The sequence below is a fragment of the Phyllobates terribilis genome, unplaced genomic scaffold, assembly GCF_046119375.1.
Source record: "Phyllobates terribilis strain yellow unplaced genomic scaffold, ASM4611937v1 Scaffold_2__4_contigs__length_985480577, whole genome shotgun sequence".
In the NCBI taxonomy this organism is placed as follows: domain Eukaryota; kingdom Metazoa; phylum Chordata; class Amphibia; order Anura; family Dendrobatidae; genus Phyllobates; species Phyllobates terribilis.
The window spans coordinates 685,191,192-685,218,827 of record NW_027362762.1 but is presented as its reverse complement, the minus strand read 5'-3'; the positions used below and the strand labels follow the sequence as shown (position 1 = coordinate 685,218,827).

The following is a 27,636-nucleotide window of genomic DNA, read 5'->3' as shown; positions in this document are numbered from 1 at the left end:
TATGCTGAGCTCTGTCCCTGGTTGGAAGTGGGGGGAACCGAGAGGGGGGAACCATGTAGTGGGTGTGGGTGGAGGAAGCAGAAGTGGAGCACTTTGAGTAGGAGTATAAAAAGGGGAACCATCTTCAAGGAGGGAGTTCAGTCTGAGGAGTCCAGTCTGAGAGGAGGAAGAGTGGGAGCAGGAGCTCTGTAGGAGCTCTGCTCAGAAAGAGAGGAGAGAGGAGCAGGCCTAGACTGAGAGGCCCAGGAGGACAGGCTGGAAGAGGACGGGAGCAGAGGGAAGGCTCCAAGTACAGAGAGGGTCCTAGGGGCATGGCGAGTGCGGAAGCCACCAGTGCGCCCGAATCTACAAGAACGTGGAGGGATCCGGCCGCAAAGGGGACCGGACCTTAACTAGTGGAGAACAACAAGGCTCAGCTAGAAACCGAAGGCTACTGTACTTTCAGGGTGCAGCTGCTCACTACCGCAACTATATCGCCAAAAAGGTGGCCGCGTAGGATTCAGGGGACTGCACGTTGCCCGCTAAAATCCGAGGCTACCGGCTTGGGACGCTGGTTGCGAGGCGCAGGGCAGGAAGGTGAGAGCCAGCGCAGGAAGACGACCGAGGAAGGCACACAGAAAGGGGCCCCGTTAAGTATTCCTGAGATACCTGGGAGATTGCTGAACCCCTCCCTTAGTGAACACAGGACAGCGTGGGAGGTTACCCTGGCGCTGGTAACCTGGAGTCTGACAACTGTGAGTAAATCTGAAGACTGCACCCCACTGTGTCCTAGAATTATTATCTGCGCCATCACCTGTATTACACTGCACCAACCACAGCTACCTCTTAGTATTACTACATCCTGCCCTGGAGCTAAGCTCTACCTGTAGAGAGCTGAACCAACTCTGCTGCGTAACCACCAGCTCCAGAGGATCTGCACATACCACAGGTGGCGTCACGAACAATATATATAAAAACTTCATTCCCCTTTCACTAACCCCCTTTAATTGACTGCCCTGGGTCACGGACCGAGTCACAGCCACCGTGACATCTCCCAGCATCGACCGGCCCGGCTACCGAGTACCCCACGGCCCAGGGGGCGCGTCACTTTTTCCCTGTGTCATTTCTTATTATTACGCATAACTTAATGTATGGACATCTATTCCATCTACAAAGAATGGAGAGTTCTGTGATTTTTATCGTAGGTACATTTCAACTGTGAGAGACAGAATCTAAAAATAAATAAAAACCAGAAAATCACATTGTATGATTTTTAAATAGTTCAATTGCATTTTATTGCATGAAATTAGTATTTGATCACCTACCAACCAGCAAGAATTCTGGCTCTCACAGACCTGTTAGTTTTTTTTTTAAGAAGCCCTCCTACTCTACACTCATTCCATGTATTTATTGCACCTGTTTGAACTTGTTACCTGTATAAAAGACACCTGTCCACACAATCTGTCACACTTCAACCTCTCCACCATGGCCAAGACCAAAGAGCTGTCTAAGAACACCAGGGACAAGATTATAGACCTGCACAAGGCTGGGATGGACTACAGGACAATTGAACAAGCAGCTTGATGAGAAGGCAACAACTGTTGGAAGAATTATTAAAAAATGGAAGAAACACATGATGACTGTCAATCTTCTTCGGTCTGGAGCTCCATGCAAGATCTCGCCTGGTGGGGTAAGGATGATTCTGAGAAAGGTCAGGAATCAGCCCAGAACTACACGAGAGGACCTGGTCAATGACCTAAAGAGCTGGGACCACAGTCTCAAACATTACCGTTAGTAACACACTACGCAGTCATGGATAAAAATCCTGCAGGGCACGTAAGGTCCCCTGCTCACGCCAGCACAGGCCCATTTGAAGTTCACCAATGACCATCCGGATGATCCAGGGGAGGCATGGGAGAACGTCATGTGGTCAGATGAGACCAAAATAGAATGTTTTGATATCAACTCCACTCACTGTGTTTGGAGGAAGAAGAAGGATGAGCACAACACCAAGAACACCATCCCAACCGTGAAGCATGGTGGTGGAAACATCATACTTTGGGGGTGCTTTTCTGCAAAGGGGACAGCATGACTGCACCATATTGAAGGGAGGAATGATGGAGTCATGTATCACGAGATTTTGGACAACAACCTCCTTCCTTCAGTAAGAGCATTGACAAAGTGTCGTGGCTGCGTCTTCCAGCATGACAATGACCCGAAACACACAGCTAAGGAGTGGCTCTGTAAGAAGAATTTCAAGGCCCTAGAGTGGCTTAGCCAGTCTCCAGACCTGAACCCAATAGAAAATCTTTGGAGGGAGCTGAAACTCAACATTGCCCAGTGACAGCCCCGAAACCTGAAAGATCTAGAGAAGATCTGTATGGAGGAGTGGGCCAAAATGCCTGCTGCAGTGTCTGCAAACTTGGTCAAGAACTACAGGAAATGTCTGACTTCCATAATTGGAAACAAAGGTTTCTGTACCAAATATTAAGTTCTGTTTTTCTATTGTATCAAAAACTTATTCCATGCAATAAAATGCAAATTAATAATTTAAAAATCCTACAATATGATTTTCTGCCTTGGATTTTTAGATTCTGTCTCTCACAGGTGAAGTGTACCTACGATAAAAATTACAGACCTCTCCATTCTATGTAGGTGCGAAAACTTGCAAAACCAGCAGTGTATCAAATACTTATTTTCCCCACTGTGTGTATATTATGGGCAGCAACCAACAGAATGGTTTTTAACAGGGAAAAATGCAAAGTACTACATCTGGGCAATAAAAATGAAAAAAGCATATACAGAATGGGAGGAATAGAGCTGAGCAACAGTACATGTGAAAAAGACTTAGGTATACTAATAGATCATAGACTGAACATGAGTCAACAGTGTGATGCAGCAGCAAAAAAGGCAAATACAATTCTGGGATGTATTAACAGAAGCATACAGTCTAGATCACGTGAAGTCATTATCGGTCTTTACTCCTCTTTGGTCAGACCTCATCTGGAATACTGTGTACAGTTTTGGGCACCACATTTTAAAAAAGACATAGACAAACTGGAGCAAGTTCAGAGAAGAGCGACCAGAATGGTGACTGGTCTGCAAACCATGTCCTATGAGGAACGGTTGCAGGATTTGGGAATGTTTAGCTTGCAAAAAAGAAGACTGAGAGGAGACTTAATAGCTGTCTACAAATATGTCAAGGGCTGTCACATTGTAGAAGGATCATCTTTATTCTCATTTGCACAAGGAAAGACTAGAAGCAATGGGATGAAACTAAATGGGAGGAGACACAGATTAGATATTAGAAAAAACTTTTTGACAGTTAGGGTGATTAATGAGTGGAACAGGCTGCCACGAGAGGTGGTGAGTTCCCCTTCAATGGACGTCTTCAAACAAAGGCTGGACAGACATCTGTCTGAGATGATTTAGTGAATCCTGCTTTGAGCAGGGGGTTGGACCAGATGACCCAGGAGGTCCCTTCCAACTCTACCATTCTATGATTCTATGAATATGTATATATATATATATTTGGCGGTGTCTTAGTGCGAAAGGCATAACTCCCACGTTTTATAGACAAGGAGAGAGACGCATATTGTAGCACAAATTTGTGCCGTACTGAAGCTCTTTAGTGTTTTCATCCCCTACGATACCCCTGTCATAATCATAATATAGCATGATGCCCTTCAAAATGGCCCCCACACACAGTATGATACCCTTATAGTCAATTGCACCCACAGTAACCCCCATAAGCACATTATGACCCCAGCAAAGTATTATGCCCCGAAAGTGCCCCTCACACAGTATTGCAGTATGATAGCCCCAAAGTCCCTTATACAAAGTATGATGGCCCCACAGCCCTCCTACACACAGTATTATTACTTCACAGCTCCATATACACAATATGATGGTCTCACAGCCCCTTATATACAGTATGATTGGCCACTAGTAACCCATACAGATTATGATGGCTCCATAGCCCCTATTCTCAGTTTGATGTCCCCATAGCCCCTTATACACAGTATGATGGCCCCATAGCCCTTCTAAACAGTATGATTGCCCCATTGCCCCCTATATGCAGTATAATGGACCATAGACCCCATAGATCATACTGTGTATATACAGTATATATATTTATATATACACAGTGTATATATAGGTTGTGAATGCCTTTGTATGCCATGGTTATGGATTAGAACTGGAGTCTCTGGGCAATGGGGAGCCAGTGAAGAGACTGACAGAGAGGAAAGGCCGGGGAATAGCTGGGGGACAGGTGGATTAGACGGGCAGCAGAGTTTAGGATATATTGGAGGGGTGCAAGAGTGTTGGAAGGGAGGCCACAGAGCAGGAGGTTGCAGTAGTCGAGGCGGGAGATGATGAGGGCGTGCACTAGTGTTTTTGCAGATTCATGGTTGAGGAATGTGCGGATCCGGGAGATATTTTTAAGTTGAAGTCGGCAGGAAGTGGAACGGGCTTGGATATGTGGTTTGAAGGAGAGTTCAGAGTCCAGGGTTACCCCAAGGCAGCGAGCTTGAGCGACTGGGGAGAGTGGACAGCCATTGAAGTTGATAGATAGGTTAGCTGGGGGGGTTGAATGAGATGGCGGAAAGATGATGAATTCTGTTTTTTCCATGTTAAGTTTTATAAATCTAGCAGAGAAGAAGGATGAAATAGCGGACAGACATTCTGGGATTTTGGTTAGTAGGGAGGAGATATTGGGTCCAGAGAGGTAGATCTGTGTGTCGTCGGCATAGAGATTATAATGAAAGCCATGAGACTCTATGAGCTGTCCCAGGCCTAAGGTATAGATGGAGAAGAGTAGGGGTTCTAGAACTGAACCTTGGGGGACACCGACATATAGGGGGAGAGATGAGGAGGTGGTGTTTGAGTGGGAGACACTGAATGTCCGGTCTGTTAGGTATGAGGAGCTCCAGGATAGGGCCAAGTCTGTGATGCCGAGAGATGAGAGTCTGGAGTAAGAGGGAATGGTTCACTGTGTCGAAGGCAGATGACAGGTCCAGGAGGAGGAGGACAGAGTAGTGTCGCTTGGATTTGGCGGTTAGTAGATCGTTGGTGACTTTAGTAGAATGGTGCGGTCGGGAACCAGATTGTAGGCGGTCGAAGAGGGCGAAGGAGAGGTGGGAGAACAGTTCAGAATGGACGTGTTGTTCCAGTAGTTTTGAGGCATAGGGGAGAAGTGATATGGGGAGATAGCTAGTCAGAGAGGATGGGTCAAGGGAGGGCATTTTGAGGATGGGTGTGATCGAGGCATGTTTGAAGCATGAGGGGAAGACACCAGTTGTTAGTGACAGGTTGAAAAGGTGGGCTAGGGTTGGGATGAAGATAGTGGTAAGGTTTGGGATGAGGTAGGATGGGATTCGGTCAAGTTCACAGGTGGTGAGGTGTGATTTGGAGAGTAAAGGGGACAGTTGATCTTCCGTAATGGTGGAGAAGGTAGTTATGGAGGAGGAGGATTGAGTAGGTGTGGGTAGGGACTGTGGAGACTTTAGGCAAAAGCTTTGTCTGATGGTGTAAATCTTCTGCTTGAAGAATGAGGCAAAGTCTTCAGCTGAAATAAGAGGAGAGGGAGGAGGCACTGGGGGGCGGAGGAGAGAATTGAAGGTGTTGAATAGCTATTTACAGGCTAGGGAGACAGGGAGGATATGAAAGATGAGAAATATGTGTGTTTTGCTCAAGTGAGTTTGGACTTGAAAGTAGTGAACTGTTTGAATGCAATGAAGTGCTCATTGGAGTGGGTCCTTTTCCATCTACGCTCAGCAACCCTGGAGTCCCGTCGCAGTTCTTTAGTTAGACTGGTGTGCCAGGGTTGTCTGTTGATTGTGTGAGCTTTGGTATGTGTGAGGGGGGCAACCGAATTGAGAGCTGCAGCTGTTGTGGTGTTGTATAAAGTGGCAGCAACATCTGCATCATGTAAGGACCTAATGTCTGTAAGAGGGAGAAGGGATTCAGAGAGTGAGTGTTAGGTCAAGGTGTTTAAGAGGGTGTGCAAGTTTGTGAAGTGGGAATTGGTGCCCTGGAGAGGAGAGGGTAGAGAATGTAAGTAGGTTGTGGTCAGAAAGAGGGAGAGGTGAGTTAGAGAGGTTAGATATGGAACAGAAGGGGGTGAAGATGAGGTCCAGTGTGTGGCCGTCTTTGTGGGTGGCTGTGGAAGACCACTGAGTAAGACCGAAGGAGGAAGTGAGGGATAGAAGTTTAGAGACAGCTGAAAGGGAAGAGTCAATGGGGATGTTGAAGTTACCCATGAGGATAGTGGGGATGTCAATGGAGAGGAAATGAAGTAGCCAGGTGGTGAAGTGGTCAAAAAAGGTGGTGGTTGATCCTGGAGGGCAGTAAATGACAGCCAGTTGGAGGTTGGAGGGGGAGTAGATGCCCTCAAAAGAGGGGAGAGTAATGGAGGGCGGCAGTGGGATTTGGGTGAAGGAGCAGTTATCCGATGGGAGGAAACCTATTCCTCCACCATGCTTGCCGGTGGGGCGGGTAGTGTGGGAAAGGTGGAATCCACCATACGAAAGTGCAGCAGGAGAGGCCGTGTCGGAGGGGGTGAGACAGGTTTCAGTGATGCCGAGGAAGGAAAGCTTGTTAGTAATGAAGAGATCATGGATGTAGGAAAAGTTTGTTGCAGACGGAGAGAGCGTTCCATAGAGCTCCTGTTAGAGGGACCGGGGAAGCGGGGACTGGGCAGATGGGTATAAGGTTAGAAGGGTTACGAGAGTTTGGGATAGATCGTGGGTAGGAGGTGGAAGTGATTGTAGGGATGTGGGGAGGAGGGCCAGGATATAGAGAGATGTCGCCGACAGTGATGTCATTCAAAAGACATTGCCGCACATAGCGTACTGCATGGTCATGTCTGTCTCCAATTTTGTGCCAGTGCCAGGATGGCACACCCACTCATTTAAAGACACAGCGCCGACCCACAGACGCTAAAACAGTAGTTGTTCGGGCAGCCCTAAACAACAGCTAGTGAACCGGCCCAGGAGGCAATATACTCCTCTGCCCCCTAAGCAAGCCTGCCCCTGCTAGGACCTGTAGCTGTAATATACTGCCCTAGGAAAGCATATTAAGTGGAGAGATGAGCTTTAAGCACATTTATAAATAATCCTAATCTAAAATTTACTAGAATTTCCTGCTGTAAAGTCTTTGCATCTCCTTCACATAGCTGGTTTTCCTGTCGTTTCTGACATTAAGTTTCTAGCACATTGCTCCTGGCTATGTAGGTTATGTCTGCCCACCCTCCTTCCTTTCTCTGAGTTGAGAAAACAGCAGGTAATAAAAGATAGCTGTACCAGTGGATAAGATAGTGTGGAGAGAGGGGAAGAAATCGAGTCTTCAGGGAGGGTAAGTCATACAGGTTGGGCTTTCTAAGAGTTTTGAAGAGTAGTCTGCAGGGGTAAATCACATAGGCTGTATCTGTCTAGTTAGGAGGAGAGCGCAGAAGTCAAACTCTTGGAGGTGGACAAGGAGAATTCACACGCAAATTAATATCAAAACAAAAAAGAATATAGCACAATGCCTTAATACAAATGTGTTTTGTGAAGCATTAAGTTTAAATGTGCCACAAGGAAACTAAAGGAACATTGCCAGGACGCCTTCCAGCATTGTACAGTTACTTAAGATTCCGCAGAGGCCCGTGCTGTGAATCTACCTGTTTCAGGTACATGGGAGGTATGTACAGATGTACTGGTCGGGCAGACTTCATGCCAAACAGTCAAGAACCACATGTAACAAGGACAGGTGAAGTTTGCAGACTGTAACATAGAGCAACTTTTCTAATTTAGATTGATTATTGGCCTATGTAAAAATCATTTCTGCATGTTACAGGTGTTAATAGCCATTAAACCTACGCGATCTACTGTTTTTCTGCATAAGTGCCATGTGCTGTATATAAGACGCTTCCGTACAGTTAGATACGGCAAGTCTGTAAATTCTGTTTGATAACGTGCGCTTATCCTTATACACAGATTATAAATTATCTCGTCACTGGGAATGTCAGAGCCTGATACATCTAGAGCAAAACGATGGAAGTGACCCAGAATCTCCAGAGAATACATTCATCCTCCATCTGCAGAAGGTAACCTTACTACTCCATGTTTTATCACTCTTACCAGATACACTTGCTATTTCCAGCTACGCTTTTCAAGTATTATTTTTAGAAAATCCTATGAAAGATTTATTATTCAGGTGCAGAAAGTCAGAATACTGTGTTTCCCTTTATCGCTAGTAGTCCTCTGTCTCCACAGTGCACAGATTAAGTATACACCCAAATACCGGTTCTCCTACCATCTTCTCCTAGCAACACCATCTGTATCCATGACTAGAAGCAATGCACTCTTATATGCAGCGGATCACTGCTCTGTATTCATAGTGCTGTGTAATATACTGTGTACATAAGAAATTCACTCACATTTTACATTTAAAAGTATTTTCGAGACGTCTTAAAGCAACAAATCTGACCTGCAGGGTGATTATATTTAGCCCGTGACACTAGAACCACCCCCCTATTCTGTATGGAGCACTTTGTGGAGCCCATTATTCTGTATGGAAGACTATGTGTGGCCCATTATACTGTATAGAGGACTATGTGTGGCCCATTATACTGTATAGAAGACTATGTGGGGCCCATTATACTGTATAGAAGACTATGTGGGGCCCATTATCCTGTATAGAGGACTATGTGTGGCCCATTATACTGTATAGAAGACTATGTGGAGCTCATTATACTGTATAGAGGACTATGTGTGGCCCATTATACTGTATAGAGGACTATGTGTGGCCCATTATACTGTATAGAGGACTATGTGGGTCCCATTATACTGTATAGAAGACTATGTGGGGCCCATTATCCTGTATAGAGGACTATGTGGGGCCCTTTATACTGTATAGAGGACTATGTGAGGCTGATCATTCTGTATGGAGGACTTTGTGGGGCCCATTATACTGTATGGAGGACTATATGGGGCCCATTATACTGTATAGAGGACTATGCGGGTCCCATTATACGCTATGGAGGACTATGCGGGTCCCATTCTACTGTATGGAAGACTATGTGGGGCCCATTATACTGTATAGAGGACTATATGGGGCCCATTATACTGTATAGAGGACTATGTGTGGCCCATTATACTGTATAGAGGACTATGTGGGCCCATTATTCTGTATGGAGGACTTTGTGGGGCCCATTATACTGTATAGAAGACTAATTGGAGCCCATTATACTGTATAGAGGACTATGTGGGGCCCATTATACTGTATAGAGGACTATGTGGGCCCATTATACTGTATGGAGGACTATTTGGGGCCCATTATACTGTATGTAGGACTATGTGGGTCTGATCATTCTGTATGGAGGATTATGTGGGGCCCATTATACTGTATGGAGGACTATGTGGGCCCCATTATACTGTATGGAGGACTATGTGGGGCCCATTATACTGTATAGCGGACTATGTGGGGCCCTTTATACTGTATAGAGGACTATGTGAGGCTGATCATTCTGTATGGAGGACTATGTGGGGCCCATTATACTGTATGGAGGACTATGTGGGGCCATTATTCTGTACGGAGGACTATGTGGACCCATTATACTGTATGGAGGACTATATGGGGCCCATTATACTGTATGGAGGACTATGTGAGGCTGATCATTCTGTATGGAGGACTATGTGGGGCCCATTATACTGTATGGAGGACTATGTGGGGCCATTATTCTGTATGGAGGACTATGTGGACCCATTATACTGTATGGAGGACTATGTGGACCCATTATACTGTATGGAGGACTATGTGGGGCCCATTATACTGTATGGAGGACTATGTGGGGCCCATTATACTGTATAGAGGACTATGTGAGGCTGATCATTCTGTATGGAGGATTATGTGGGGCCCATTATACTGTATGGAGGACTATGTGGGGCTGATCATTCTGTATGGAGGATTATGTGGGGCCCATTATACTGTATAGAGGACTATGTGGGGCCCATTATACTGTATGGAGGACTATGTGGGGCTGATCATTCTGTATGGAGGACTATGTGGGGCCACTATTATTTATGGAGGACTATGTGGGGCCCATTATTCTGTATGGAAGACTATGTGGGGCCCATTATACTGTATGGAGGACTATGTGGGGCCCATTATACTGTATGGACGACTTTGTGAGGCCCATTATTCTGTATGGAGGATTATGTGTGGCCCATTATTCTGTATGGAGGACTATGTGGTGCCTATTATACTGTATGGAGGACTATGTGGGTCCATTATACTGTATAGAGGACTATGTGGGGCCCATTATACTGTATGGAGGACTATGTGGGGCCCATTATTCTGTATGGAGGACTATGTGGGGCCCATTATTCTGTATGGAGTACTATGTGGTGCCTATTATACTGTATGGGGGAATATGTGGGGCCATTATACTGTATGGAGGACTATGTGGGGCCCATTATTCTGTATGGAGGACTATGTGGGGCCCATTATTGTGTATGGAGTACTATGTGGTGCCTATTATACTGTATGGGGGAATATGTGGGGCCATTATACTGTATGGAGGACTATGTGGGGCCCATTATTCTGTATGGAGGACTATGTGGGGCCCATTATTGTGTATGGAGTACTATGTGGTGCCTATTATACTGTATGGAGGACTATGTGGGGCCCATTATTCTGTATGGAGGACTATGTGGGGCCCATTATTGTGTATGGAGTACTATGTGGTGCCTATTATACTGTATGGAGGACTATGTGGGGCCCATTATACTGTATAGAGGACTATGTGGGGCCCATTATTCTGTATGGAGGACTATGTGGTGCCTATTATACTGTATGGAGGACTATGTGGGGCCATTATACTGTATAGAGGACTATGTGGGGCCCATTATACTGTATGGAGGACTATGTGGGGCCCATTATTCTGTATGGAGGACTATGTGGGGCCCATTATTCTGTATGGAGGACTATGTGGTGCCTATTATACTGTATGGAGGACTATGTGGGGCCCATTATACTGTATGGAGGACTATGTGGGGCCCATTATTCTGTATGGAGGACTATGTGGGGCCCATAATTCTGTATGGAGTACTATGTGGTGCCTATTATACTGTATGGAGGACTATGTGGGGCCCATTATACTGTATGGAGGACTATGTGGGGCCCATTATTCTGTATGCAGGACTATGTGGGGCCCATTATACTGTATGGAGGACCATGTGGGGCCCACAATACTGTATGGAGGACAATGTGGGGCCCATAATACTGTATGGAGAACTATGTGAGGCCCATTATTTTGTATGGAGCACTATGTGGGATCCATTATTTTGTATGGAGGACTATGTGAGACCCATTATTCTGTATGGAGCACTATGTGGGGCCCATTATCCTGTCTACTAGTTGGCCCGCGGCTTTGTCCAAGTTTTTCATTTTGGCACTCTACGTGTTCTGAGTTTGACATTCCTGATCTAAAGTGTTAAGTTACAAATAACTATTCTCACAATTATTTTTTCTGTTAAAAAGGTTTCCCAACAGTATTAAGTGATGGTATATCATTAGGCTACACTGATTAGTAGGGGTCTGACTGTTGAGTCCCCGATCCATTGCATGAAGGGGCCACATTGCCATTTGAAGGGGCTGTGCTGCAATTCTCATCCGAGTGGACAGCCGGAAGTGTTGCTGTTGGAGAGAAATGGTAAAAGCCCCTTATTCTTCGGATTGATGGGGGTCCAAGAGATCAGACTCTCGCTAGAATATCATGCTATCACATTTTATGATAGCGAACTACGTAATGAGGAATCTACTTGTGTCTCTTTCCAAAAAAAAAGACAAATTTGAAAAACAAAATTATCCAGCATGTCTTTACAAGGGCGCAGTGCTGGTTATGTAGATTATATAGTGGTTTTTAGTCTGTGTCTGGCTTGTATTGCCATTTTATTGTATGGGCAACTACTGTAAGAATTATCTCCCTGTAATAGGCTATAACATGCCATATACTGAAGTCATAATGCTCATTTACAGGAGTATGGCGATAATACAGGAGTGCAATTGATTTAAGCCGAAGTGAAATATGTCTTAGTAATTGGGTGATAACGGACAGCGGATAACACAACAGTCATTTAGCAAAGTGTGTTCTTTATCTTTCCATACTCCATTACACAGATGTGTAGGTTAAAAAAAGAGAAGGATCTCGATTAATGCAATGTACTAGTTGCCATGGCTATTGTCATATTAATACACCTTTGAACGAGATATTTCATACGTGGGTGGCTGAACGTGGACAGCTGCTGCTTTGTGGAACAGGAGGTTATGGCTATCACACGGTTACTGACAATGTTTTAATGCCATTTTTTCTAGGCAGTGCATATACAGTAGACACATATCATTCAAGAAAATATTCAACCCATAGCATTCATGTATAATTTGTTTTCCATGCACTACATGTGCCACAGTGCCATTTTGTGTAGTCTGCGGCACAAAATAATGTGTCATTTACTGGGATGTGTTCACTGCTTCAATGCAATCAGTGTTTTATCAGCTGGAGATTATCACTGCACGACTAGGTGTCTCTTGGTCCCAGCATGCTTCCACCTTTGATTGGCAGCTTTCTGTCAATATACAGTGTACACAGAAAGCTGCCAATCAGTGGTGTGGGTGGGGTTATTCTGAGCTCTGCTAGATCTGCAGTAGAGAAAACTATGATTCTATCACAACTGCTGCACCCAGTAAACTAAGTGACACAATGCTGGAATCAGGGTCTCAGTCTCTAAATCAGATGTTCTCAGATTACATATCAAAACCTTCTGGCAGATTACCTTTATGACTCAATGAACTTTCACCCATTATAAGTCAGTACGGTATAAAAAAGAGCACATATCAGCGAACATCAAAATGGTCACTCCTGGTGCTTTTATCCTCTTCCATATCCTTTTCATGATCATTGGGACAGTTCCTCAACCCTTGTCTGCCAACAATGCATTTCCCCTGGAAAAGGGAGTCCTCCATAGGTTTAAAGGTGTCACCCAGGATTGAGCCCTCTCTTCTTCCTCTATCGTACTTATACCCCCCATCAACCATATATGAACACATATCCTCACTCCCCTAAGGATCAAACATGCCAAATAACCAACATATGCATTTTGCCCAGATTGTTTCACTATCTTAATTATCTGAAGTTAATGTTCAATTAGAATATAGAACTCAGGGGCAATAAATCACAATGCAAACCACGAGAGCTGGAGCTGATCCTCTGGGGGGTTGACAGTATTCCTTTATGGATGGAATTTATGTATTATACATGAGGCAGTTTGAGGTTTTGGAAGTGTTTAATCATAATTGCACGATCAATAACTTTAATATATTGTAGAAATGTCTTTGTCTGGAAATGATTTCCATACATTTATATGAGATTTGTTTTTGGTACACGTCCATAGATTTCTGCAAACCCATTTACATGAATGGGAGAGTCACAGAAGTTTCTGCCACAAATCTCTCTCCAGTGAGCATCCACTTCTATACGCAATTATCGTAGTATCTGTGGCTTCAGGAGCACACTTTTTATTAGAGGGAATCTGTCACCAGGTTTTTGCCACCTAATCTGGCAGCAGCATAATATAGAAACAAAGACCCTGATTCCAGCAATGTGTCACTTACTGGGCTGCGTACTGTTTTATCAGCAGGAGATTATCACTAGAAGACTAGTAAACCTGCTGTCATGTAGTCCTCCGTCTTCATGAGATCTGTATAATCCCACCCCATCAGTGACTGTCAGCTTTCTGCCTATGCACAGTGCACACAGAAAGCTGCCAATCAGTGGTGTGGGCGAGGTTATACAGGGCTCAGCATTCAGAGGACTGGTAGATCTGCAGCCAATAAAACAGTGGTTTTCACAAAACTACAAGCAGCCCAGGGAGTGACACATCACTGGAATCAGGGTTTCTTCCCCTACATCATCCTGCTTTCAGCAAAAAGCTGGTGATAGATTCCCTTTAATAAGTACTGGGGTTTCTATATTTTCTTTCTTTTCCAGCATTGCAGTATTTTGTACTGAGTTTCACATGTTAGTAATATATCTTCAAATGCCAAGTGGTGCCAGTAATTATCATAAAGAGTAAGTATTTAGCACAGACTCTTATTCATTAACTTGACACTTGTAGGGTTCACTTGTAAAGAGTTACATAATTAGGTAGCAGGGTACATTTTTTCTGTTGCCTCTTCTGTTTGACATCAAGAAGTTACCAAGAGCCATCCCTTTTTTGTACATTACCCTTTCAGTGCTGAATTTGTTCAGGTAGATAGAATATTTTTCAACTTTCCTATTTATTTTTGTAGCCCCATTTTACTTTTAAACTTTATTTAAAAAAAACTCCTATATCTGCTGTTTGTACATTATAACATATTAGGGTACTTGGGCCTCATTTAGACATCAGTTTCTCACGTCCGTGTTTTTCATGGATAGAACTAATATAATCTATGAAGCTGTTCACATGTGATTTTTTTTGCGGACCATATGTCCGTTTTTGATCTGCGTCACAGATCAAAATTACCCATACAAGTCTGTGGGTCAGTGACAGTCACGGACAGCACACAGATGGCATCAATGTGTAGTCAGTGTGACGCCCGTGATTTATGTACATTGTAATTGATCTAATCAGCTTCGCAAATTATTTTATCATCAGTGAAAATTACTGATGATACACTGTTGGTAAGAACTGACACACTGACCAAACACTGATGGTAAGAACTGACACACTGACCAAACACTGATGGTAAGAACTGACACACTGACCAAACACTGATGGTAAGAACTGACACACTGACCAAACACTGATGGTAAGAACTGACACACTGACCAAATACTGATGGTAAGAACTGACACACTGACCAAATACTGATGGTAAGAACTGACACACTGACCAAATACTGATGGTAAGAACTGACATACTGACCAAACACTGATGGTAAAAACTGACAAACTGACCAAACACTGATGGTAAGAACTGACACACTGACCAAATACTGATGGTAAGAACTGACACACTGACCAAATACTGATGGTAAGAACTGACACACTGACCAAACACTGATGGTAAGAACTGACACACTGACCAAATACTGATGGTAAGAACTGACACACTGACCAAACACTGTTGGTAAGAACTGACACACTGACCAAACACTGATGGTAAGAACTGACACACTGACCAAACACTGATGGTAAGAACTGACACACTGACCAAACACTGATGGTAAGAACTGACACACTGACCAAATACTGATGGTAAGAACTGACACACTGACCAAATACTGATGGTAAGAACTGACACACTGACCAAATACTGATGGTAAGAACTGACATACTGACCAAACACTGATGGTAAAAACTGACAAACTGACCAAACACTGATGGTAAGAACTGACACACTGACCAAACACTGATGGTAAGAACTGACACACTGACCAAACACTGATGGTAAGAACTGATACACTGACCAAATCCTGATGGTAAGAACTGACACATTGACCAAACACTGATGGTAAGAGCTGACATACCGACCAAACACTTATGGTAAGAACTGACCCACGGACCAAACACTCATGGTAAAAACTGACACACTGACCAAACACTGATGGTAAGAACTGATACACTGACCAAATCCTGATGGTAAGAACTGACACACTGACCAAACACTGATGGTAAGAACTGACACACTGACCAAACACTGATGGTAAGAACTGATACACTGACCAAATCCTGATGGTAAGAACTGACATACCGACCAAACACTTATGGTAAGAACTGACCCACGGACCAAACACTCATGGTAAAAACTGACACACTGACCAAACACTGATGGTAAGAAATGACACACTTACCAAACACTGATGGTAAGAAATGACACACTGACCAAACACTGATGGTAAGAAATGACACACTTACCAAACACTGATAGTAAGAACTGACACACTGACCAAACACTGATGGTAAGAGCTGACATACCGACCAAACACTTATGGTAAGAACTGACCCACGGACCAAACACTCATGGTAAAAACTGACACACTGACCAAACACTGATGGTAAGAAATGACACACTTACCAAACACTGATGGTAAGAACTGACCCACGGACCAAACACTGATGGTAAGAACTGACCCACGGACCAAACACTGATGGTAAGAAATGACACACTTACCAAACACTGATGGTAAGAACTGACCCACGGACCAAACACTGATGGTAAGAACTGACCCACGGACCAAACACTGATGGTAAAAATTGGCACACTGACCAAACACTGATAGTAAGAACTGACACACTGACCAAACACTGATGGTAAGAAATGACACACTTACCAAACACTGATGGTAAGAACTGACCCACGGACCAAACACTGATGGTAAGAACTGACCCACGGACCAAACACTGATGGTAAAAATTGGCACACTGACCAAACACTGATAGTAAGAACTGACACACTGACGAAACACTGATGGTAAGAAAAGACACACTAACGAAACCCTGATGGTAAGAAAACACACACTGACCAAACACTGATGGTAAGAAAAGACACACTGACCAAACACTGATGGTAAGAAAAGACACACTGACCAAACACTGATGGTAAGAAAAGACACACTGACCAAACACTGATGGTAAGAAAAGACACATTGACCAAACGGTCTGTAATTTTTAGTCCTGGCATTTGAAAACACATCAGACTCACTTGCTGTGTGTTGATATGTACTTGCAATTGTGGGTTATTGGAGAGTAAGTCATCAAATAATCAGTCACCAAATAATGCCACTATCTATAATATAATGGGAGATGCGTGTCTCTGTCTGAAGCCTTTATAGACTGCGCAAGAGTGACACGCCTGCGCAGTCTGGCTCCAGACAGAAGCATGCATCGAGCCGTTACAGGTAAGAGGAGTGTGTATGGCGCCGGAGATCGCGGTATGCGTAGACACTGAATGCATACCGCAATCTCCAGTGCCATACTTACATACTTACCTGACCGGGAGGAGCGTTGCTGCGGCGCCTCTCTTCGCTGGAGACCGGAGCAGGAGTGAGGCGTTGGAAAGTGCAGTGTGTCTTCAGCAAAATGGCGCCGGACAGCGCGATATGGGCACGCGCGTACTCCGGTGCCACACTCCTTCCCCGGCCTCCGGCAGAACAGGACACAGCAGCGCTGTAGCACAGGGAAGAAAGGTGAGTATAAGTATTTTTTTCTTTGTATGTGTGCAGCATGAAAGGGATGAGGGGTGCCATACATACCAGGATTGGGGGGTGAAGGGGCCACACATACCAGGATTGGGGGATGAGGGGTACCAAGCATACCAGGATTGGGGGGATGAGGGGTACCATGCATACCAGGATTGGGGGATGAGGGGTGCCATACATACCAGGATTGGGGGGTTGAGGGGGCCACACATACCAGGATTGGGGGATGAGGGGAACCAAGCATACCAGGATTGGGGGATGAGGGGACCATACATACCAGGATTGAGGGGTGAGGGGACCATGCATACCAGGATTGTGGGGTGAGGGGACCATGCATACCAGGATGAGGGGTACCACACATACCAGGATTGGGAGGTGAGGGGACCATGCATACCAGGATTGGGAGGTTTGGGGTGCCATGCATACCAGGATTGGGGGGTGAGGGGACCATGCATACTAGGATTGGGGGGTGAGGGGACCATACATACCAGGATTGGGGGGTGAGGGAACCATACATACCAGGATTGGGGATTGAGGGGACCATACATACCAGGATTGTGGAGTGAGGGGACCATGCATACCAGGATTGTGGGGTGAGGGGACCATACATACCAGAATTGTGGGGTGAGGGGACCATGCATACCAGGATTGAGGGGGGGTGAGGGGACCATGCATACCAGGTTGGGGGGTGAGGGATACCACACATACCAGGATTGGGGGGTGAGGGGACCATGCATACCAGGATTGAGGGGGGGTGAGGGGACCATGCATACCAGGTTGGGGGGTGAGGGGACCATGCATACTAGGATTACGGGGTGAGGGGCGCCATGCATACCGGAATAGGGATGAGAGGTACCATACATACCAGGATAGGAATGCGGGGTACCATGCACCATGCATACCAGGATGAGGGATGGGGTGCCATGCATACCAGGATGAGGGGTACAATACATACCAGGATTGGGGATGAGGGGTGCCATACATACCAGGATTGAGATGAGGGGCACCATGCATACCAGAATATGGATGAGGGGTACCATTCATACCAGGATAAGGAATGGGGTGCCATGCATACCAGGATAGGGATGAGGGGTGCCATGCATACTAGGATGAGGGATTGAGTGCCATGCATACCAGGTTTCTGGGATGAGGAGGCCATACATACCAGAACTGGATAGAGGGGTGCCATGTATACCAGGATAGGGGGTATCATGCACACCAGAATAGGGATGCGTGGTACCATGCATACCAGGATGAGGGATGGGGTGACATGCATACCAGGATGAGGGGTACCTATTATGATCTGCAACATGTACTAAGGAAAGATAAGGGAAAACTGTCCCTACAGTAAAACTAAGCTGAATCCCTACGATGTAGCGGGCTGCCTGTTCCTAGCGAACAGACCCGCCTTAGTCCTCGGCTAGTCTGAACAAAGACCTATAGCATAAAGGGAGGGGTCCCTAAAAGAACTAAGGACTGGGACAAAAATGGGACATCTCCTAAACAGAGAAGTTGTTGCAGAACAAAAAAGATAAACAGGCAAAAAAGTACTAGAGGTCCCAGAAGGACCAAACGAACTGACAGAGAAAGACACAGAAGCACCTGGCTAGAGAAACAGTCAAACACTGAAGTCCAGCACAGCCAAAAGGGCGGGGCTGGAATATAAAGGCAGATGGTCACGTGACCGCAAAACACAAGATGGAAAAACTAAACAGGAGGGTTCTAACAGTACCATACGTACCAGAATAGGGATGAGGGGTACCATGCATACCACGACTGGGATGAGTGATGCCATGTATACCAAATTTGGGATGAGGGGGCTGTTACGGATCCTGGTGGTAGAACCTCTGTGCTGCAGTGCAAGGAGGGACCAGAGCGGCATAACTAGGTATCAACTCGGACCGACCAAGGTCGTACGGCGGCTCAATCGACTCCGTGACCAGGGAGGGACCGAGCAGAGGGACGAGGTGCTACTCTGGGGACCGACCTTGTATGAGAGCAGGTGACTCCCACGGGTCAGAAGGCAGGGACTGACCGGTATAGCAGATGAGCACGGCAGGCAGGCTGACGGGTGATCCGGGCAGACGGACTGGCAGGCAAGGCAGGTAACAGGCAGGAGCCTCCAGGTAGGCTGGCTGGTAGGCACGGCAGGTAACAGGCAGGTGCTTCTAGGTAAGCGGGCTGGCAGGCATGGCAGGTAACAGGCAGGAGCCTCCAGGTAGGCTGGCAGGCACGGCAGGTAACAGGCAGGAGCCTCCAGGTAGGCTGGCTGGCAGGCACGGCAGGTAACAGGCAGGTGCTTCCAGGTAAGCAGGCGGGCAGAGTCCATAGACAGACTGGCGGACTGGCAGTAGGCAGACTGTCGGGCTGGAGAGTAGACAAGCAGACGGACTGGACTAGTAGTCCGGATGGCGGACTGGACTTGTAGTCTGGCTGGCGGGTGGTAGTCAGGCAAGCAGCGGGACCTGAGGGCTGAAGCAGAGTATCACACACAAAGCTACAACCTTGCACGGGCACCTCCATATTGGAGAAGGTGCCTTTTATAGGGGAAGTCCTCCGGCCATTGGCCGGGGACTTTTTAGGACGGTGCGCACGGCCCCTTTAAGAGGGCGGAAGCGCGCGCGCCCTAAGCACAGGGCCAGGGAAGCTCCGTGCACCAGCAGCAGCTGCAGGGAGGCCAGAAGACGCCGGAGCAGGACCGCGGTGGTAAGGGGGACGGCGTCTCTGCCGGGCAGGAGGCAGAGACGCCGATGCTGCAGTACCCCCCCCTTTACGCCCCCTCTTTTTCAGGCCAGCAAGAATTTTTTTAAGGAGAAGCGGGGCGTGGATGTTCTCCCTGGGTTCCCAAGTTCTCTCCTCTGGGCCAAACCCCTTCCAATCCACCAGAAAAAAGTTTTTTCCTCTTACCCTCTTGGTGGCCAGAATGCTCTCTACCTCATAGACGTCCTCAGCGGAGACCGGAGCTGGGGAGGTACCTGGATTGTCGGAAAAAGCATTAAGCACAACTGGTTTGAGGAGAGATACGTGGAAGGAGTTGGGGATCCGTAAGGTGGCCGGGAGTTTTAACTTGTAGGCTACTGGGTTGATTTGCTTGAGGACTTCAAATGGGCCGATGAACCGTGGACCCAACTTATAGGAGGGTATTTTGAGACGAACATGTTTGGAGGAGAGCTAAACCTTGTCTCCCGGACGGAATTGAGGTGGATCCAGACGCCTCTTATCAGCATGCTTCTTCATCCGCTCGGAGGATTGAAGAAGTGCGGATCTAGTGTCCTCCCAAATAGTGGAAAATTCGCTGACCAGAGACTCCGCGGCCGGGTTGTCCACAGAAGCGGAAACGGGAAACGGAATCCGGCGATGTTGACCGTAGACCACAAAGAACGGGGACTTGGAAGAAGATTCGCTCTCATGGTTGTTGTAGGAGAATGCAGCCCAAGGTAGGAGCTCCACCCAATCGGTATGGTGAGTGACGCGCCCCCAGGGCCGTGGGGTACTCGGCAGCCGGGCCTATGGATGCTGGTCTGGGGAATATCACGGTGGCTGGCCCGGTCTGAGACCCAGGGCGGTCAGTGCAAAAAGGGGATATTATTAGGGGATTTATAGTAAGTGTTCGTGACGCCACCTGTGGAATGCGGCTAAAGGGAGCCGCCGCTGCGGAGCAATCCTCTGGAGCTGGTGTTACGGCAGCAGGGATGGTGTGGCTCTCCACAGGTAGAGCTTGCTCCAGGGCAGTGTAAGGCAGTGAAGGTTGCGCTGGGCGTTGTAGTGCAGGGGGAAAGATGGCGCAGACAAAATAATGGACAGAGGCGGTGCGGTGCAGTCATCCGAGTCTTTACTCACAGTTCTTTAGTTCCTCAGGGTGCACTGTCAGCTTACAGCCTCCCGTATCGTGCTGCGTTCACCAGGCAGGAGTTCAGTTCTTCCTCAGGCAGATTAGGAGTACCTGACAGAGCCACACTTTCTCGTGTTCCTAGCTAGACCGACTTCACGCTGGGTCTTTCTCCCTCCTGCCCTGCGCTGCCCACTCTCAATCTCGCTCGGGTGCTCTGAAGTCCCTCCTGTCTGTCGGAGTTCACAGACCTGCTTGACCCTCACGGGGATTAGAATGCGGCTTCGGCAACTGGCTATATAAGCCAGAAGCCTCCGGTTTTTCCAGCCGGGACTTGAAGTACACGACTGGGCCAGGGGCCAGTCCCCTTCTTGCGGCCTACGATCCCTCTGTCTTCTGACAGATTCGGGGCGTACGGGTGTCTTCCTGCATGCACCATACCCCCTAGGATCCCTTCTTAGAACGGAGCCTACTCCCTGCTCCCCTCCTGGGCCTCTAACACTGGGCCCTAGTTTTGGAGCAGAGCTCCTACTGAGACTCTGCTCCCAGACTGTTCTTCTGAACTGTCCTTTCACTACTGTCTGAACTGCCACCCTAAGATGGCCTCCCATTATATATCTGCTACCATGGTGCTCCACTAAACTGCTTCCTCCACCCACACCCACTACTGGTTCCCCCTACCTTTGGTTCCCCCCACTCCAGCCAGGGACAGGGCTCAGCAGGAAAAAGCATTGCATCTTGCCCTTCCAGCCTGCCTGGAGCAGTGTAGTGTTGGATGCAGGTGTTGGGGTTCCAGGCAGCACTCCCTCCTTACCTGAGAGAAGGAGATACCACACCTCTGGGTGAGGTGCAGTACCTCTGTGGCGACTGAACCCCCAGGGGCGCCACAGTGAGCGTTGACGAAGTGCCGGAGGTAGCTGGTAAGGATCTGGTTGATACGCTCCTCTTGGCCATTGGACTGCGGATGGTAAGCGGAGGAGAAATCCAGGTTGACATCCAGCAGCTTACACGTACCCCTCGATCAGACACAATGTGGAGGGGTAGGCCGTGGAGACGAAAGATATGATGGATGAAGTCCTTAGCCAGCACAGATGCAGACGGGAGACCAGGCAGAGGAATGAAGTGGGCCATTTTAGAGAAGCGGTCAGCGACCATCCAAATGATCGTACAACCGGCAGAAACAGGGAGATCCGTAATAAAGTCCATAGCAATGTGTTGCCACGGGGCAGCAGGTACGAGAAGAGGCAGGAGACGGCCAGCAGGAAGATGTCTGGGAACCTTATTGCGGGCACAGGACGAACAGGCCGTGACGAAGTCTACCACATCCTGGCGCAGGGTAGGCCACCAGTAATGCCGGGTAATGAGCAGGAAGGTCTTCTTCTGGCCAGCATGGCCGGCTAGTTTAGATGAATGACCCCAGTGAAGAACCTTCTTACGTTCTGGAACCGCTACAAATGTCTTACCGGGTGGGAGACGAGACAGATCCAAGGGGGCCACATTCATCACTTTAGAGGAATCGATGATATGCTTAGGCTCCTCCTCTTGATCAGAAGACAGGAAGGATCGGGACAAGGCGTCAGCTTTAACGTTCTTGTCCGCCGGGCGGTAATGTAGGGTAAAGTTAAAGCGGGCGAAGAACAAAGACCACCGGGCCTGACGCGCATTGAGTCTTTGGGCGTTCTGAAGATAAGTCAGGTTTTTGTGGTTAGTATAGACGACCACCGGGTGCAGAGTCCCCTCGAGCAGGTAACGCCACTCCTCCAGCGCCAATTTGATGGCTAGCAGTTCTCGGTCTCCTATGGAGTAGTTACGCTCAGACGAGGAGAAGAGCTTGGAGAAGAAGCCGCAGGTTACCATTCTCCCGGATGGAGATTTCTGGGTGAGCACCGCTCCGGCTCTGGAAGAGGAAGCATCAACCTCCAGAAAGAATTGTTTGTTGTTATCCGGACGGTGCAGAACAGGGGCTGAAGAGAAGGCTTGTTTTAAAGAGAGGAAGGCCTCCTCCGCTTCGGCCGGCCATTCCTTAGGATTTGCTCCCTTTCGGGTGAGCACAGAGATGGGAGCAGTCCGGGAAGAGAAATGTGGGATGAAGAGACGGTAATAGTTGGCGAAGGCCAGGAATCGCTGAATCGCCTTCAACCCCTCCGGACGGGGACACTTTAAGACGGCAGAGACCTTCTCGGGGTCCATCCGTAGACCTGTCTTAGAGATAATATAGCCTAGGAACGGAAGGGAGGACTGCTCGAAGAGGTATTTCTCAAATTTTGCATATAGGTGATTCTGCCTGAGCCTAAGCAGGATCTGACGAACATCCCTCCGATGAGAGGGAAGATCTGGAGAGAAGACCAAGATGTCGTCCAGGTACACCACCACGCAAGAATATGAGGTCACGGAAGATGTCATTAACTAATTCTTGGAAGATGGCGGGAGCATTACAGAGACTGAAGGGCATCACACGGTATTCATAGTGACCATCCCGGGTATTAAATGCCGTCTTCCACTCGTCTCCTTGGCGGATCTGGACCAGGTTATACGCCCCACGAAGATCGAGCTTGGTGAAGATCTTCGCGCCTTTAAGGCAGTCGAACAGCTCAGAGATGAGCGGCAGGGGGTATTTGTTTTTGACAGTGATTTGGATAAGTCCTCTATAATCGATACATGGACGTAGTGAACCGTCTTTCTTTTTAACGAAGAAGAATCCGGCTCCAGCCGGGGAGGAAGATTTCCGGATGAATCCCCTAGCCAGATTTTCTTCGATGTACTCCGACATGGCCCGGGTTTCGGCCAACGACAACGGGTAAATACGCCCACGGGGTGGAGTGGCACCGGATATCAGGTCGATAGGGCAATCATATGGCCTATGGGGTGGCAGAGTCTCTGCCTCCTTCTTGTCGAAGACATCAGCACAGGACCAGTAGGGTGCCGGTAGACCGGGTAAATTAGTCGGAGAAGATGGGGGTCGAGCCGGGCGAACCGGAACCAGGCAGGTCTCATGGCAATCCTGCCCCCAATGGAGCACCTCACCGGATTGCCAATTCAGAATGGGTTCATGTTTCTGTAGCCAGGGTAGACCTAGCAAAAGGGGGTGAGAGAGTCCGGAAAGCACATGGAAGGAGTCCTCTCTGAGTGCAGCATTCCCACCTGCAGGGTTACGGCCTCTGTGAAGAGCAAGATGGTCACCGGAAGGAGTCTTCCATCCACGGAAGCGACTGCCAATGGTTCGGCCAGAGGTTTGGTAGGAATCTGATACTTCTCTACAAGGGACTGGGATATGAGATTCCCAGCGGCTCCGGAATCCAGATGTGCGGTTTCAAAGAAGCGGTTCTCTCCACAGGAAATAGAGACGGATAAAGTCAAGAACGGAGAGGATTTACTTTTGCCTAGGACGACCTCTCCGAGCGGTCCTAGACACTGGAGTTTCCCGTCTTCACCGGGCAGGAACGAATCAGGTGCTCCTTACTGCCTCAGTAGAAACAGCTCCCCTCGGCTCGGCGTGATGCAGGTTGGGAAGAGGGTCTCTGGAAAGCAGGAGCAAGACGAGGAAATCTTCTCTCCTGGGTAGTCTCCTTAGCACGTTCTAGGAAACGGATGTCAATCCGGGTTGCAAGTGACACCAGGTCATCCAGGGTGGTAGGAACGTCCCGGCCGGCTAACTCGTCCTTAATCCGACCGGAAAGGCCCTCTCAGAAGGTGGACACCAGGGCCTCGTTGTCCCAGGCAAGCTCAGAAGCGAGGGTACGGAACTGTATGGCATACTGGGCCACAGTGAGACTCTCTTGGCGGAGACGGAGCAATGAGGAGACAGTAGAGGTCCTTCGTCCGGGTTCATAGAAGACCTAACGGAAGGCAGTGAGGAAAGCCGGAAGATCGGACACTCGGGAATCCCCTCTTTCCCATAGAGGGTTAAGTTATGCCAATGCTTCCCCGGTGAGGTGAGACATGATAAACACCACCTTGGCCCGGTTGGAGGGAAACTGATGTGGCAGAAGTTCAAAGTGCAGCGTGCACTGGTTCAGAAAGCCGTGACATAGGACGGGGTCACCTCCAAAACGAGGAGGCGCAGAAAGCCGGGGTCCTAGGCTGGATGCCGTGGTAAGGGTAGGTAGCGGCGCTGTTTGAGCGGGTGTCACTCGACTTTGGGCGGACACAGATGGTACAGACAGCGTGTCCAGGCGAGTGTTGACAGACCGCAGGTAGGTCAGGATGGTTTCTTGTTGGGATCTCTGACGAGAAACCTCCTGGTACAGGTCAGCAAGCGAAAGGGCCTGGGGGCCACCGGGTTCCATGGCCCGTGCAAACTGTTACGGATCCGGGTGGTGAAACCTCTGTGCTGCGGTGCAAGGAGGGACCAGAGGGGCGTAACTAGGTATCAACTCGGACCGACCAAGGTCGTATGGCATCTCAATCGACTCCATGACCAGGGAGGGACTGAGCAGAGGGACCAGGTGCTACTCTGGGGACCAACTTTGTATGAGAGCAGGTGACTCCCACGGGTCAGAAGGCAGGGACTGACCGGTATAGCACATGAGCACGGCAGGCAGGCTGACGGGTGATCCGGGCAGACGGACTGGCAGGCAAGGCAGGTAACAGGCAGGAGCCTCCAGGTAGGCTGGCTGGTAGGCACGGCAGGTAACAAGCAGGTGCTTCTAGGTAAGCGGGCTGGCAGGCATGGAAGGTAACAGGCAGGAGCCTCCAGGTAGGCTGGATGGCAGGCACGGCAGGTAACAGGCAGGAGCCTCCAGGTAGGCTGGCTGGCAGGCACGGCAGGTAACAGGCAGGTGCTTCCAGGTAAGCAGGCGGGCAGAGCCCATAGACAGACTGGTTGACTGGCAGTAGGCAGACTGTCGGGCTGGAGAGTAGACAAGCAGACGGACTGGACTAGTAGTCCGGATGGCGGACTGGACTTGTAGTCTGGCTGGCGGGCTGGACTTGTAGTCTGGCTGGCGGGCTGGACTTGTAGTCTGGCTGGCGGGCTGGACTTGTAGTCTGGTTGGCGGGCTGGACAGGTAGTCAGGCAAGCAGCGGGACCTGAGGGCTGAAGCAGAGTATCACACAAAGCTACAAGCCTTGCACGGGTGCCTCCATATTGGAGGAGGTGCCTTTTATAGGCGAAGTCCTCCGGCCATTGGCCGGGGACTTTTTAGGACGGCGCGCAGGGCCCCTTTAAGAGGGCGGGAGCGCGCGCGCTCTAAGCACAGGGCCGGGGGAGCTGCGTGCACCAGCAGCAGCTGCAGGGAGGCCAGAAGACGCTGGAACAGGACCGCGGCGGTAAGGGGGACGAAGTCTCTGCCGGGCAGGAGGCAGAGACGCCGATGCTACAGGGGCCATGTATACCAGGATGAGCGATGGGGTGTTATGTATACCAGAATTGGGATGAGGGGTGCCATGCATACCAGTATTGGGGATGAGGGGTGCCATGCATTACCAGGATTGGGGATGAGGGGTGCCATGCATACCAGGATTGGGGATGAGGGGTGCCATGCATACCAGGATTGGAGATGAAGGAGCCATGCATACCAGGATAGGGATGTGGGGGGGCCATGCATATCAGGATTCAGATGAGGGGCCATGCATACCAGGATAGGGATGAGGGGTACCATGCATACCAGGATAGGGATGAGGAGTGACATGCATACCAGGATAGGGGTGAGGGGCCCATGCATACTAGGATTGGATATGAGGGGTACCACACATACCAGGATTGTGGATGAGGGGTGCCATGCATACCAGGATTAAGGGTGAGGGGTGCCATGCATACCAGGATTGGGGGTGAGGGGTGCCATGCATACCAGGAATGGCGGTGAGGGGTGCCATGCATACCAGGATTGGGGGTGAGGGGTGCCATGCATTCCAGGATTGGGGATGAGGGGTGCCATGCACACCAAGATAGGGATGAGGGGTGCCATGCATACCAGGATTGGGGGAGAGTGTGCCATGCATATCAGGATGGGGATGAGGGGTTCCATGCATACCAGGATTGAGGGTGAGGGGTGCCATGCATACCAGGATAGGATGGTGGGGACAGAATGGGGGCAGAACATACCATCATGGGAGACCATATACCAATAAAAATGCTCGCCACCCGGGCGTAGAATGGGTTCAATAGCTAGTATAAGTATAATCATCATACTGTTACTGAACAAAATTCAGTATACCAATATTACTAATAATACCACTATACTAGAAAATATAATACTGCCACGCCATGGCAACATATTGCCACCACATAGTGACCAAATAGCACCACCATACTGATCATTAACATAAAACACTGTTCCAAGACCAATATTATCATGAATACTATAATATAAGGGAAGAATAATATCACCAGACCATATCCACATATTATCGACATATACGGTAGTGATAATACCACCATACTGATCATGTACAAAAAGCGCTCACTAAGTCAATAAGGCATTAGCTAGGTGCAGCAGAGGAGGGAGTTTTCATAGCAGTATCCATATACTTCACTGTCCTGTCAACGGCTGCAGAGACAAACACTGTGGGGTCATTTTTCTAAAGCGGCTTTGCTGGAGGTTTTGCCGCTTCTCTTGTAGCAGCTTCACTACCGGCGCCTTTTACTCTATAGTGTAAAATAT

General features: G+C 48.4%; 1 protein-coding gene across 2 annotated transcripts in view; it reads left to right on the top strand.

Annotated features, from left to right (window-relative positions):
* The window catches only part of RASSF5 (Ras association domain family member 5), a 269,843-nt gene that overhangs the window by 50,078 nt on the left and 192,129 nt on the right, over positions 1–27,636 (top strand). For both annotated transcript variants that reach the window (XM_073670687.1, XM_073670686.1), the window contains one exon: positions 7,959–8,068. In XM_073670687.1, coding sequence (XP_073526788.1) covers positions 7,959–8,068 — 110 coding nt within the window. The remainder of the gene's footprint in view (positions 1–7,958; positions 8,069–27,636) is intronic.